This window comes from Sander vitreus, chromosome 5 (genome assembly GCF_031162955.1).
Source record: "Sander vitreus isolate 19-12246 chromosome 5, sanVit1, whole genome shotgun sequence".
Lineage (NCBI taxonomy): Eukaryota > Metazoa > Chordata > Actinopteri > Perciformes > Percidae > Sander > Sander vitreus.
In genome coordinates, this window is record NC_135859.1 from 30,059,236 (window position 1) to 30,074,322 (window position 15,087).

Here is a 15,087-nt window from a genome sequence, read left to right on the forward strand (position 1 = left end):
GGGTGGGTCACATGTTCTTTACACTCCTCATGTAAACTGCACTAACATACTATCTTAGGTCTTATGTAGGGTTGGGTATCATTTTGTTTTTTTCCGATACCGGTGCTAAATTGATACTTTTAAAACGGTGCCGGTGCCTGAACCGAAATATATATAATATGTTTATAATGTGTATATAATAAAATATAAAAAAGGAGCACAAATTGACAGTTGGGGACATTAAAGAACTGCTTGTTTATTGCTGAGGCCGTATGGTCAAAATTAAATGATTGATTAATAATGTAATAACAATAACTTATAACAATGACTTATTTCACCAGTAAATTGCTGGTAAACGACAAAAACAAGCACCAGATGGGAAAAGGGTATTTTACAATAACTTAAAATGCACCACAAGGCTGGCGAGTTTCAAGTGAACACACCGTCTGTGTGTTGTTTTTCCGACAACGGCAGCTACAGTCAGACTGTTAGGTCCCGGTGTTGGAATCCTCTACAGGGAAATACAGTCACACTTTACACCGTTTAATGTTAGCTGTCAGCATTTTAACCATTGTGTTTAATCCAGCTACTAGCTAACGTTAACGTAGCATCCCGTGCAGCGCGGCTTCTGAAAAAAGTCAGTCAGTCAGAGTCAGGCACCGAAATGAGGAACCAAAATTTCCGTTCTTATTCGGTCTCGTTACTACCCTTTACTTCGGAACCGGTGCCCTATTGGCACCGCGTTTCAGTACCCAACCCTAGTCTTATGGCTAATATGTTAGCCAACATTTCCCTGTTTACACATCCAGCAGACACGGAGCAACATTCACACTGATTTGGAGTTGTTTGTGTACACCTGATGAATAAGTAACTCCAATATTCACTATTCTCTAAGCTCCGGTTTGGTCTCCACCAATTATTGAGAAAATATCTGGCTCTCCAGCTGTTAAATGTTCCACTTTCTTCACCAGCTAGTCGTTACTCTTTGAAAACAGCTGCCTGCTGCTGCTGGAAACATGGCTGATGATAGTTCTCTGAGTTTGTCACTTCAAGCAACACATTTTATGTTTTCATTCATTACATCTAGTCATTTGATCCATTGTTAATATAATAAATATTTACTTGAGAACTTTAGAACTCCAGGATTGGACCAGTCTTCATTACATGCTTTTAAAGAGGCTGTTGCAGCAACCGATGTTGCCGGTCCTCTGTAATCCACTTTACTCTAAATCATTCTCTTTATGGAGCACTTTTTCTCACCAGTGACACACACCTCAGGGTGCCACGTGTTATTTTCCCTACAATTTAACAGGTTGTGTTTTTTTATTTTTATTTTTTTTACTGCTGAGCAGCGCTTGCAACTGTCTCAGCAGGAGGTTGTTATTCGCCTCAAGTTCTGGAGCCACGCATACAAATAGGCTTATTTTACGCCAACGACACCCTTTGCTTTGTGGATGCTGCTGCTGACAGGCTCTGCTGCACACCGTGCTGCGTGCTGTATGTTAGCGGCACAGTGGCGTGTGGGATGTGACCTTGGCAATTCACCCACACACTTTACGTGACACACATGTTACACTGACACAAAGTAAACAACTTTTACGAGAAACTTCTGGCTATAATATGTTATATTCCTTTTTAATATTCATAAGGGTACGGGTTTAAGAACGAGGGAGGCATCTTGCAAAAGGTCATTTTAGACTTATTCTGCCAGTTTATGTCAAAGTTGTTGCCCTGTGATTACTTGACCAGTATTGAATTACTAGATAGCATCACTTTGATTTGGACTATGTGAATATATTATGCTGTTGTAGACCAAGGCAGCAAAGGGATGTTTTATGAATATCAAATTAACTATTCTCAAAAGAAAAAAAAAGAATCTTGGTTTGTCTCATTGTTATTTCCAATGTCCCTGAATCTTTTGTGCAGGTCTGTGGTTTCTTGTTGCTCTGCTTCTGTTTTTCTGTTGTGCGTTTAACTTGTAGACATAAAGTTTAGCCTCCAACATGTTGGCATTGTTTTCAGTGCTGATTCGGCCCCAAACTTGGGTATATTTGGGGGGCAGGACCAGTTTTAAAGAAAAGGTCCTGTTTTAAAGAAAAAAAGTTGTCATCTCCTATTACTTAATATAAATATACTGCACTGAGCTTACAGGTTTATATACTCAGATGCTAAACAGAACAAAAACATCTGTGAACTCCACAGACTTCTACTAGACTCAATAAAGCATCTTTCTTCAAGACCTAACAGCAAGATCAGTTGCCTTTGACTTACGTTTTTTTAGAAACCCCTCTCCCACCCAGTGACCATATTTCCTGGTCCATAATTTCTCATCTTTCCTGTTTCTTTTACCCATGAGAAGCCATTTGACTCATTGCAGCAGCCGTGTCAGAATAGAACATGGAGTTTCCCCATGAAAACACAGCAAAGCAGCAGCACACAGGCAACGAGGCACTGGCCCACTTTCTCCTCAGCATAAAAAGAGGAGACACACACACACACACACACACACACACACACACACACACACACACACACGCCCCTCCTTCCTCTCCCATCTGTCACCATGAAATATTGATGCCCCTGCTGCTATTAGGAATCACACACAGGCACTCTCTTCTCTTGCACACACATGCACATATCCACTTTCTATCATGCACAACATGCTTACACACACACTCCGACACACCAATGCACACTCACCCAGCCAGCCATCTCACAAGGGCCCCCATCCAGTGTGGGTGGATGGGGGTGGAGGGGAAAAGACTGCATCTCATTCTGACTGGGAAAAGAAAAATTAGCATAGCAAGCTGGTGAAATTCCCGGAGTGTTTTTTTTTTGTTTTTTTTGTTTTTTTGTTTAACCTAATCAAGGTGATAATGGGGAAAATAGACAGCATACATGTTGCTACTATGAAGCAGCAATGTGGTGTTCTTGCTAGTTCGACAGACTGTCTGTTAAACAAAGGACCAGAGTGTCTGCCCTTGAGAACTGTCCTCGAATAAGTCATTGAATCCCTGCCAGCTTAAGGGACGCTGTCCTGTAGCTAACCCTGACCTCGGACCTTCCTGTCCAGGTGGACAAAAAAAAAGAAGAAGAGAGAAAGCCAACAACAAAATCAGGTCATTTTGGGGCTCAATCAGTGTCTCTTTCAAAATGCATAATTTATAGAGCTAATAAAAAATCTTATAGTAAGTGGATTATATCTAGAGCTGCAACTATCAGTTTTTCATTTTTATAATTGATGTCATCTATGCATATAATCAATTATTAATAATATAAAATGTCAGATTAGTAAAAAAAAAAAAAAAACTCTCTCAATCCCCACTGAGTCCAGGGGAATGTCTTTAGATTGTGTGATTTCTCCAACAAAGGGTCAAAAAGCTAAAGATATTTAATTTACTCATGTTTGAGAGGCTGAAACTAGGGAATGGTTTGCTAGGGAAGTCTGAAAGCATTGAGAAAAGAAATTAACACATTTTGGTTTTGGTCTTTTTATCGAATTTCTTTTACACGTAGTATTAGTAACTGGCGAATCGTTTCAGCACCAGTTATATTTTTTTGTTATGGTGTAGAGATGTTTGTGTGAGTTAACAGAAGGGGAATTGTATTTTGACAGCGCTCAACGTGATGCTAACCTGCAGGAGGAGCCCTTCCAGAATTGTGCTCATTTCCTCCATGTGTCCTGAATTGCTGCTGCAGTTTGGCTTTCTTTCATACAGAGAATGACATAAGAACAATAACCTAAGCCTTGCTCTCTTTTTAAATATTGGATGAGAGGAGGTATGGTATTGGAAGATACTTTACTTATCTGTTACAGCTGTTTCACCAGATAACATAGTCATGAATCTGTCCTCTGTCCTCCTGTGCAGGTGCCTGTTTCTGCCCAGCCTGGCTCCACACAACGCTCCCACCAACAACACCAACGCCTCATGTGTCAGCGACGGAGCAGTGCTGAGCGGGATGGGTACAGGTAAAGACAGCCCAAACTTTCCTTATTTTGCAGTTGGATAATATAGTACAATTTACCATCTTAGCCTCTACATTTCACCTTGGAATGTAGAGACATGTTGACTACTTGCCGGACTAGTTGGTGAAGTAACGAGTAGGGCTGCACAATTAATCGCTATTTTATCGAAATCGCAATATGGACTAGTGGAATATCCAAAATCGCAGAGGCGGCACAATATTTGTTAAAGGCAAAATATGTGCCTAACCAGTCTGAATGAAGTATTGTGGTGCTGTAGAGACGTCCCGGCCTACAAATCCTATCCTACAGACTAAAGATTTGGTCTGTTTGGTACAGATCCTTGCAAAAATCACACTATAACTATCACGTTTTTTCATTTTAATATTTTTCAGTGAAAATAAGAATAATGATACAAAAATGATCATTCCCTCCAATATCGTGAATCATATCGCAATATCTGTCAAAATAATCGCAACTGGATATTTTACTCACATCGTGCAGCCCTACTAACAAGACGCAACCACAGTCATCCTATTGACAAACTTTAGTCTGTGTATGAGACGACAGACGTTAGACAACAACATAAAGTTGACTAAAATGAGGAATCAAAAAACATCTATTGGAAATTGATCTTAATTCCTTAATTAAAAAAATTTGGAAAATCCAAGCTTTAAGGACACCAGTTCTTTTGGTTATGGTGAAGGGTATGTGATGATGTGGGGCTATTTTTTTTAAGGCATTAAGATCAATTTTCAAAAGATGGTTTTTTTTTGTTTTTTTTTATTCCTCTTTTTAGTCAACTTTAGCATGGGTGTGTAAACTTGTGCAAGCCACTGTATGTCGTTGAACCTGTGTTGTATTTTGATTCAGAATACATCTTCAGTCTTTTTCACGAAAATACACTGCATTAGCAAGCATTTTGAGTTGAAGTTTCACAGTGACTTGGTTCGGCTTGTTGGCACATTTAATATGGCTTTTCATTTTCTTCAAAAGGGAGAACATTGTATTAGTATTTTAATATTAGTGTAGGATTTAACCACCAACCAACAGCCACTTTCTGGTGTCTCTTTACCAGCAGGTTTGGCAGACAACAAGCTGTTAGTTAGCAAAATAAGTTTTTTTTATTCTTGCCCCGATAGTATTAACATGTTCTGTCATTGTTACAGAAATGATTGAGGTATAAAAACATTTTTTCCACTAAAGCAGTGAAAGAGTAAGAATACATTTTGATATTTGAAGTGTTCATATTTCTTCCTCCTGCACAACACCGCTGTTGTTAATCCTAACACATGAAACACATTATCTTCCTCTTCAAACACTTAACATGCACATTTTGCCCCATTTCTTAAACCCTACACACCGTCTTTGCGTTAACTTGTTACATCTTTAGTGTTTTATTTGTGCATCATCTTCCTCATCACTTTCGTTTGTTTTCCCCAGTTCATCTGCATTCCTCTTGTTTCTCACTTTCTTCCTTTGTCTTGGGGCACAGTGTTTTTTTTTAAACTTCTCAGGATTTCTTCATCTCACCCACAGAGAGTGTATTTGTTCTGATGTTTTCAGTTTTCATCATTTGTGCTTGCAAAAGAAAAACTCCAACACGTCCAACCCAAAGACCTGAAGGCAGAGATCGAAATAATCTGTGACGTTATGGTTGATTTTCTAGTCTGTAGCCTCATTTAGTATTTATGAAGCACAGCTAGACTTCTCCTCTCCTCTCCTCATCCTCTCCCTTTCCCTCTTCCTCTCATACATTACTATCATTTCTCCATCTGTTTACCTATTCATCAGCTCCCTATGCACTCATCCACCCCACGCTCTCCTCCTTTTGTTTTCTCCAGCCAGTCACCCAACACTATTTATAGACCTCGCCCTTTTTATTTTCCCCTTCATCTCTTCTGTCACTCACATTTTCCTTTTCTCTGTCTCTAAACCTTGACCTTTTTTTGTCTTTCTTTCTCCATCCCTCTTCCTATTCTCACTTTACCTTCTTGCCTTTCTTGCTTCATTTGTCTCGATCTTCTTCCTCCCCCTCCTCTGTCCTTCCTTCTTCCCTTTCCTATACCACTCCTGTCTGACCCATATCCTTGGATGACATCATCAAGAAGCTCATTCATCAAAGTATCCTCCATCTCCTCAGGAACTCATAGCACCTCTGTTGTATCAACGATCTACTGATTCATAGAAATAGATGTATTCCCTCAAACCAGTTTCATCAGTGTCTTGGTGTTTGCAGCAGGTTTGCTGCAGCTTTTTCTGTAACATTTATGTTTTTTTTATTTATTTCTATAATCCAAGTCTCATGAGTCCATAGTCAGCTCCACAAGTAAGAAGTAATGTAATAGTATCAGTGAACTTGTAGTTGGGTATGTTCTCCAGTAAGGCCTAATGCAAAAATCAATCCTTGCTTGTCGGTCTCAGAGCAGATGGAGGTGTGCCAGCAGACGGTGAATAATGGTATTCTGCCCAATTTTAATTTGTTTTATAAACCTGTTGAGTGACAGCCGGACAATGTGGCTCAAAGACTACAGTAACTGCCTTCAGGTTTGAGCAGTGTTACTTATTTGGATGTTGCTCCATAATTTGAGTTTTTTTTTTCTTTTTTATATATATATATATATATATATATATATATATATATATATATATAGCAAAAACTTTGTCTGCCTAATTCTGCCCTGAAGGCTGGGTATGGATCTCTATACCTGCACAAATTAGACCAAAAAGAAAACTTGCAATTCTCAAAGCACCCGCAAAGGGTGCTGTGCTGCCAAGCAAATAGCGTCTTGGTACTACTGTGCTATTTGCACGTATTTAAATTAGGTAATATGCATACATTTGGCACAAAAGAGCCTTGTTGCAAACAACAGTCCAATTCACAAAGATCAGCGCAAATCAAACGCAGTTACAGTAACATTATTAGCGTCTTTAGAGAGTTGGGAGAATCTGATAAGAATCTTATAAGGGGTGTCCTCCACTTTAAATCCCTACATCTTATTTTACAGTCTGAAGGTGTGCGTTTGAAAACAACGCTGACAGACTGGAGTATTGAATCCCAAATACGGTTTCTCCCTGTCACATTAAAAATAATGTTTTTTGTAATTTGTACAGTGGTGAGATAAGACGACCTAAGAGGCTTAGTGGTGTATTTCACCTTAAAAGAAAAAAAACATTGAAGATCATAGATTACATTTAGACAAACTGAGAGTGACAGCATTAAACAAAATAAAGCCAAGCTGATGTAATGCACGAATAGAATTCACATTACACGTTTATGTTGTTGTTATTTTTTGCCACAATTCCAGCTCAATTTTGGCTGTTAACATCAAGTAGGTGCCAGCAGCAACAAAAACAAGAGTAAACATGTCGTCAGTCCAAACTATAATATCTGGGGCACTCAGAAAATGTCTCACCCAATATGGTGTATACACACCAAAAGTCCTGGAGGCCAATTTGTGGAGAGAACAAATGTGTTTGTCCTGTTTTACACAGTTCAGTGTATCAAGATGTACATGTAATAGTAGGTAGCGCCTCACATGGGTCAGTTTGTGTTGTTTTGGAAATCCCAGAGCAAAATATGTGGATGCGGTGTAGAAAGTATTGTGATGAACAGACATGTCTCCTGTCTTTAGTTTTTTGTTTTTTTTATGACTGATTTTCCCTTTCTGATGTTCTACATTCTTTATTTTCTCTCCTCATTTAATTGTTCCTTTCTTCCGTCCCTTATTTATAGACTTTTTTTATTTTTTTATTTTCTATATGCTACCTTTCGTTTCATTATTTTAGGGAACCCAACATGCCAATCCCCTTGAGGGTTTTCAGGGTTTCCTTTCGTCTTTTTTTACTTATTTTGTCGTATATGTAACACACGCATGACGAAAAAAATCCAATCAAGCCGTACTGTAGAACATAACAGTCTGAACTTTGGTTAAAGAAAATTACACATCCTCTGATCTCTTTTTCTTCCACCTTTCCCTCTTTCCCCTCCAGGGGAGCGCTTGTTCCCTCCTCCATCAGGCCTGAGCTACTCCACCTGGTTCTGCGTCGAGCGTTTCAGCGCAGCTCCGCAGGCCCACCCGGTGCGACTGCTGACCGTCGTCCGTCGGGCCACGTCCTCAGAGCAACACTACGTCTGCCTGGCGGTGGTGCTGTCCGCCAAAGATCGCTCGCTCACCGTCTCCACCAAGGAGGAGCTGCTGCAGACCTACTGTGAGTACAACAGTAGAATATAACAACCTGTTTCATGTATTGCATCAGATGGTTGAATTTCTACATCAAATTGAGTCCAAATAATTAGCAAAGTAGAAGTGAATACAAATGTGGCGCAGTTTAGTTAAAGAATAGGCCACATATGCATATACAATTTTAAACCCGCTTCTGTTGTTGTAGATATCAGTGATGACAGAATATTATATCAACCGTGGATTGAATCATCTCAGTATGTATTTAAAGGTAGAAACTGTTTATATATTGTGTTTTGAAGGGTGGTTAGTGCGAGAAGTCTGCTAATCTATTACACCTTATAAAGCTGTGCCTTGTGGGATTTCAGTCAGTAACCCAGAGGTCATGTTTTTACGCCTGCCCCTCTCCCTCTGACTCATCGATACTGCCCCCTGCTTCCCTCTCCCTCCCCCCATCAAGCAGCGGATGAGTCGAGTGAAGAAGCCTCCTTCTATGAGATCCTGCCCTGCTGTGCTCGTTTCCGCTGCGGCGAGCTGATCGCCGAGGGCCAGTGGCACCACCTGGTGCTGGTCATGAGCAAAGGCATGCTGAAGAACAGCATGGCCACTCTGTACATCGACGGCCAGCTCATAAGCACTGTCAAGGTAAGACTTGCGTGATATCATACATGTGCGACATCTCAGGAAAAGTCTTCCTCAGCAGTTTGCTGGAACTAGGGCTGAAACTAATAGTTTCGTCTGTAATTTATCTATAGATTATTTTTTCAAGTAAATTATTTATGGTTCTCTATACAATATCAAAAAAGTCAAGTTTTTATTTTTTTATTTTTATCAATGCATCAATAACATTTCCAAATCACTTGTTGTCACTGAAAATATATAATACTTAATATAACATGATAATCACTAGTAAAAAAACTAAATGAGAGTCTAAGACATAAAATAGTGCAAGTTAAAGCTTTAGTTCGTAACTTTTTTTTATAATAATGAACGTCCGTTACATTCAAGCCGTTACCAAATGAGTTAATACAAAGCTAATATTAAGCAGCTCCACACAACACTCTCTGCATTTCTCAGTATGGCTGTGTTCAGAAAATTGTGTCTTCTGGCGATTTTCGCGTGAAGATAATTACCTCTTCTGAAGAGTCCATAATGTTTATTTTTTAATCCTCCTTGTCCTCCTTGGTAACAAGTAACTGTGTGGAGGAGGGGTGGGGGTTGTGTGCAATCACGGAAGGCTTATATCATGTGGATGCGCCGACAGTTTTGTTGTCAGTACTTAAAAATCCTCGTGGAGAAGACCGAAACTATGCACTATAGCTTTAAAATATAGGGATAAAATATAACATAATAAATGTGAAGTAAGGTAAGTTTGTGGAAGAATTGCAAATGATAATAAGCTGAATGTAATGACGAATGTAGTAAATGTATATGCTTAATGACTAGTAATAAATATATTATACATATATGTACATAAATACAGAGGTGAAAACTGTTAAAAGTATGCAAAAGAAAAGGCTCATCACCGATTACTAGAACCAACTTCTTCAAACTTGACAGTCCAAAACCCAATGATATTCAATTTACAATAAAAAAAGAAAACAGAGCTAAGGAGAAAATAATCACATTAAAGAATCTGAATTTGTATTTTGTGCAAATGATTAATTGATTATCACTATTGTTGTACATAAATCTTCTCACAATCGACTAAGAAATTATTCATGCGGTTCGTTTGGGCATTCGTCCAAATATCAGTCCTGTTCCGAATATGCTGATGTGTATCATTTCCTATTCTCATTATCATATAATGTAGATGGACGTGTGGCTAGAAATATGCAGAGTAGATATCCGATTGATCTCACATATACTAAAATCTGCAGTCAGCATACTGTGATGTGGCCTGTGGTTTAGTGACTTTAGATTCCCCTGAGATTAGAGAGCAGAGCATGGAAACGGCGTGGCAGACCACAAGTCCCAGCCTCCTCTCAGCACCGCTGATAACAGCGGCTTCATTTCCTGCTGAGGTCTTCATACAGGAAACAACAAGCAAGTCATATGTATCTTGTTTGTCTGTGTGCATGTAAGAGTGTACTTGTGGTTGGGTTTGTTGCCCTCTGGGAATGGGTGTCTGTAAAGCACAACACTTCGCTCTTACTGTAAGTATACAGTCTCCAAGGATCTTTTCGGTGCTCTTCGGCCAAATGAAAAAGTATCTACCCAGTAACAACAAGAACAATGGTACATTCAGAACCTCAAATGGATGATTTATGAATAATGAATAGATGATACATTGTGCAGCTTTTTAACTCAATTCTTTAGATTGTTTGTTGTATTGTAACCCTGACCTTAGATTTACACATCTCTAACATATAGATGTTTGTTTAAAGAACTGTTAAAAAGCTGTTTGGTAGTGAGCGATGACAGTATTTGTTGGCTACATTTGATCTTAACCGTCTGAGCAGCCCTGGCCCCTTTTGTGCATCATTAAGGGCTGCAACCGGTGACTATTTTTGATTATATTTTAATCCTATAATCATTTTTAGGTTTACTCGATTTATGCGTTGGTCATAAAATAGTGAAAAATGGTCATCACAAGTTCCCAGGCCTAAAAGTGTCTTCAAGTATCTTGTTTAGTCCGACCAACAGTCTGAAACCCAAACATATCGAATTTGCAATGATATATTTTATTAAAACCTATATAAAAAGTTAGTTATTTTTAGAACACGCTTGGATTATTATTCTGCACCTACTCTAAAATGTGCAAATTGGTTGCGGTGTTCATTTCTACTCTTCCTGCTGCTGCTGCTATTATAATAAAATGCTCAAATTGAAATGTCGCCCACATATCTAAAACATGAAAGTAAATAGCTTTGCTCACTGTTCTGGTATGACACAAATGACTGCCCGTGTGGCTGAAATCTTCAGCTCCATCTTTGTGTGTGCACTCGGGGACAGTTTCTGAATGTGATATTCCCTTATAGAAATCACTCATCTGCATCATTACCCTCCCCCTTTACTCTCCTCCAGCTTCACTACGTCCACAGTGCACCAGGCGGCTCCGGCTCCACCAACCCTCCTGTGCTGAGCACTGTGTACGGGTATGTGGGGACGCCGCCTGCACAGCGCCAGCTCTCCAGCCTGGTGTGGCGCCTGGGGCCCAGCCACTTCCTGGAGGAGGTCCTGCCTGCCACCAGCGTTGCCGCCATCTACGAACTGGGACCCAACTACGTGGGCAGCTTCCAGGCCGTCTACCTGCCCTGTGAGTGGGCCGCTCCGTCCTCTTCTGCTGCCTTGACAAGTTTACTCTTCAATTCTCATATTCTTTAATTTAGTGTGCCATCTAACTATCCTTTATACCTTTTTTCTACCCTTGCCTTTTGTAATTGTATCCCCTTTCCTCACATCTTTGTCATATCTTTATAATACCTCCCGTCTGTCTTTTTTTATTATTGTCCCAGGTAAAGACTCAAAGACAGAGGGAGCACCTGCCTCCCCAGTGGCGTTGGTACCAGAGGAGAAGGTGTCCTTCAGTCTCTATGCGCTCTCTGTCACTACTCTCTCTGTGGCCAAGATCAGGAAAGTCTACAACAAACTGGACAGCAAAGCTATCGCCAAACAGGTCAGACACACCACTGCTCTGTAGAATGAAAGTCACCATGCTTGTATTGTATTTTATTAAAGCCAGTGTAGAATGTAGAGACTGTAGACTGTACATCTTTGGGAACTTTGTCAAAAGCAATCATGGAGCCTAACAAAGGGAGAATGTGCTGAAAGGAGCATATAGACTGGAGCAATCAACAGAATAAAGCCTCACAATGGCTTTAAAAAAAATGGAGAATAAGTGTTTCCAAAATATTATCATAGGAGAAACGTATACTCGCTCATACGCGCTACACACACACACACACACACACACACACACACACACACACACACACAGAGAGAGAGAGAGAGGCAGACAGACAGAAAGGCAGCAGTCCCTTCCAGCTCCTACCCCAGAACGTTTTTCTTGTCTTGTGTGGAGGTGAGCGATGATGAACAAAAGACTAAGCAGCCAGTGCCTCGAGTTTACAGCTAATTACCCGAAAGACAAAACAAACCATTAACTTCTGTCTCGCTAACATGCATGAGCTACTTGCTAATGTAATAAGTCAGCTACGGTTAAGCTGAGGCATCATGGCCGTACAGGCTAATGCACTGTACTTAATGGAGACACTCCAGGTGAACAGCTACAGTAAAATCAGTGTCTAATAACGTCATCACAATCGCCACATTGCTATGCAATGAAATTAGGCGTTAACTAATTAAAATGCGATAATTTGCATTCATTCGACAAGGCACTGCAGGTGAACAGGATAAACTAAATAACTAAACATATCACCACAGAACTTCCCCAGTTAAGGAGTTAAGAGTCTTACCCCCTTAAATTGTAGGTTTAAATATGATTAATTTAGAAGAAATCTACAGATGCAGCCTAAAACAAATACCATCTAAATATGTATTTTGGAAGTTTTAATTAAATTAAAGTAAAAGAAGACATGGAAGCAAATTAGACCAAAGTCTTACAATTTACCAAAACATGAGAAAAGTGTCCTGCATGAAACAATCCTCATCTAATAATAACAACAGGGTTTTTCATTATTGGTGCAGTGTTTTTTCCTGTAAAATTAACAAGTGCAGCAACAGCCTTTTTCAGTTTAGTGTCAAGATTTTTGTTGAGATTTTTTATTAAAAAAGGGTTCGCAGTAGCAAAGAGAACATGCACATTGTGGCAGAGTTTCCTTTGCTGTTTGTGATTAACCTGGTGAATACTAAAAAGTCTGTATTTATAAAAACTATTAAACAATTGCCTAGGGGAAATAAGATACATGTGTAAGGTAGTCAGAGCTGTGTTAATATATTTAGTGTTTTGTTTAAATTTCACAACTATCAGGCCTTTTTTCTGCCGCCCAAAATGTCTCTGCCCATCCCTGTGCAGGTGCATAGTGGCATGCAAAGGTCAAAGTCACTCTTCAACAGAAAATATGCAGTTAATCTACTTGCATGATTTTTCATTTACACATAATATGCATTTACAATAACTAACACACCATCCCATTTTGTGTGTGTTTGAGCTCCGAATGAGCTCCCTTCCCCGTTCTTATCTCTCTTCCCACCTGTCAAGTAATTTCCCAGCCTGCTCTGCTCTCCCTGCTAAGCCTTGGCCCACGGCGACTCACAGGAAGCAAATGGCAAAGAAGTGCAGAGGCAGCATTTCTGCTGCCGCAGGGACCTTTTGTAGAATAGGAAGAGAGTGGTTTATAGTTTTTTACCTGTACCTGTTTCACTTGCTAAATTGTTCTCTTATTTCATTCTAACTGGCTGAATAAAAGCACCACATCCACATCAAGCAGTATTCAAACCCTACACAAAACAAAAGAAAAAGTCTATAAGCAAAGATATGGGATATAGGACAAGGACAAATGAGAAAATCATGCAGAATGGTGAGAGAGTAAGGGAAATGGCTTCATGAAAAAAACCTAAAAAGGAAGACTGGCTTTGTGTTTGTGGGTTTTTTTGGTTTGGATTTCTTTACTGAGCATCTTCCCTCCCTCTGTAGCTCACTGTGTCCTCTCATGAAAACGCCACTCCGGTCAAGCTGATTCACAATGCCGCCGGCCACCTCAATGGGCCAGCGCGTACCATCGGAGCCGCTGTCATTGGATATTTAGGTAAGCCAAGTCTGTGAAATAACCCATGAAATCAACAACGAATCCTGTTTTCTGTGATGAGCTCATACATTTGAAACGTCATATTTATGCTGCAGCTTTACTAAAGGGAAACGCACCTTTCCTTTTTCTTTTACCCCTTCAGGCGTCCGTGTTTTTGTGGCCAAACCCGTGGCCACCAACCTGCAGTATGTGGGTGGGGCGGCGGCCATCTTGGGCCTGGTTGCCATGGCGTCAGATGTGGAGGGGCTGTATGCTGCTGTCAAAGCTTTGGTGTGTGTTGTAAAAAGCAATCCTTTGGCCAGTAAGGAGATGGAGCGCATCAAAGGCTACCAGGTTAGATACAATTCTACAGTTTAACACCGGTCACACAACACGTTCTCATATTCTGGATGTTACCTGTAGCTAAAAAAGGCAGGGAAACAAAAACTCATTAGTTGGTGAATACAGGTATGGTGTGGTGGGTTTTATAACTGACTGTTAGGAGGCAGGTTTCTTTCGAGATTTTTTGACACTTGACAAATGATAAGTACTAATTATTCTCTCATTTTATTAAGAATTAACATAATGTGCAAGGATCAGAGCGTAAAGCGTCATCCAAATGTCATAAATATTGCCTCAACATAGTTCGGCTGCTGTTTTGTTCAACGTTGTGATAGAAATAATATAGGAAAAATATATCCGCTAGACTTGTTCATATCGTTTTGACGATATATTTCGTCATATCCCTACGTACATAGCCCTCTGTCCTATTACCAGTTTTGAAATGAATACTCTTTTAAGTTTCATTTTTATTTCCACTTACTCGCCTCTCTTTGCTGCTGTAACTTAGTATTTTTGTTTCTTATTTCTTTCTTCTGTTGGCTGTGATCTTAAAACTACTGTTTATTTTCTTGGCTGCACAATCACAAACGGAAAGCTAATACGTTTGGTAAAACTTCGGTATTTTAATTTCTACGATGATAAAACAGAAATGCGACGTGACATTAAAAAAGCGATGAAATACGCGTGGTTAAAATATTTCTTGCCGTTGTCTGTCCCGTTCAGCTGCTGGCTATGCTGCTGAAGAAGAAGCGCTCGCTGCTCAACAGCCACATCCTCCACCTCACCTTCTCTCTGGTGGGAACAGTTGACAGTGGACACGAGACCTCCATCATTCCCAACTCCACCGCCTTCCAGGACTTGCTCTGTGACTTTGAGGTGAGGGCTTGGGGCATTGTGGTCAAATAAAACCACAATGCCAGTAAATTCT

At 40.0% G+C, this 15,087-nt stretch overlaps 1 protein-coding gene across 1 annotated transcript in view; it reads left to right on the forward strand.

Annotated features, from left to right (window-relative positions):
• The window catches only part of wdfy3 (WD repeat and FYVE domain containing 3), a 101,933-nt gene that overhangs the window by 48,619 nt on the left and 38,227 nt on the right, over positions 1-15,087 (forward strand). Inside the window, exons 19-26 of the mRNA XM_078251438.1 lie at positions 3,849-3,949; positions 7,937-8,155; positions 8,591-8,772; positions 11,155-11,386; positions 11,586-11,746; positions 13,727-13,838; positions 13,981-14,171; positions 14,883-15,035. Of these exons, the coding sequence (XP_078107564.1) occupies positions 3,849-3,949; positions 7,937-8,155; positions 8,591-8,772; positions 11,155-11,386; positions 11,586-11,746; positions 13,727-13,838; positions 13,981-14,171; positions 14,883-15,035 (1,351 nt within the window). The remainder of the gene's footprint in view (positions 1-3,848; positions 3,950-7,936; positions 8,156-8,590; positions 8,773-11,154; positions 11,387-11,585; positions 11,747-13,726; positions 13,839-13,980; positions 14,172-14,882; positions 15,036-15,087) is intronic.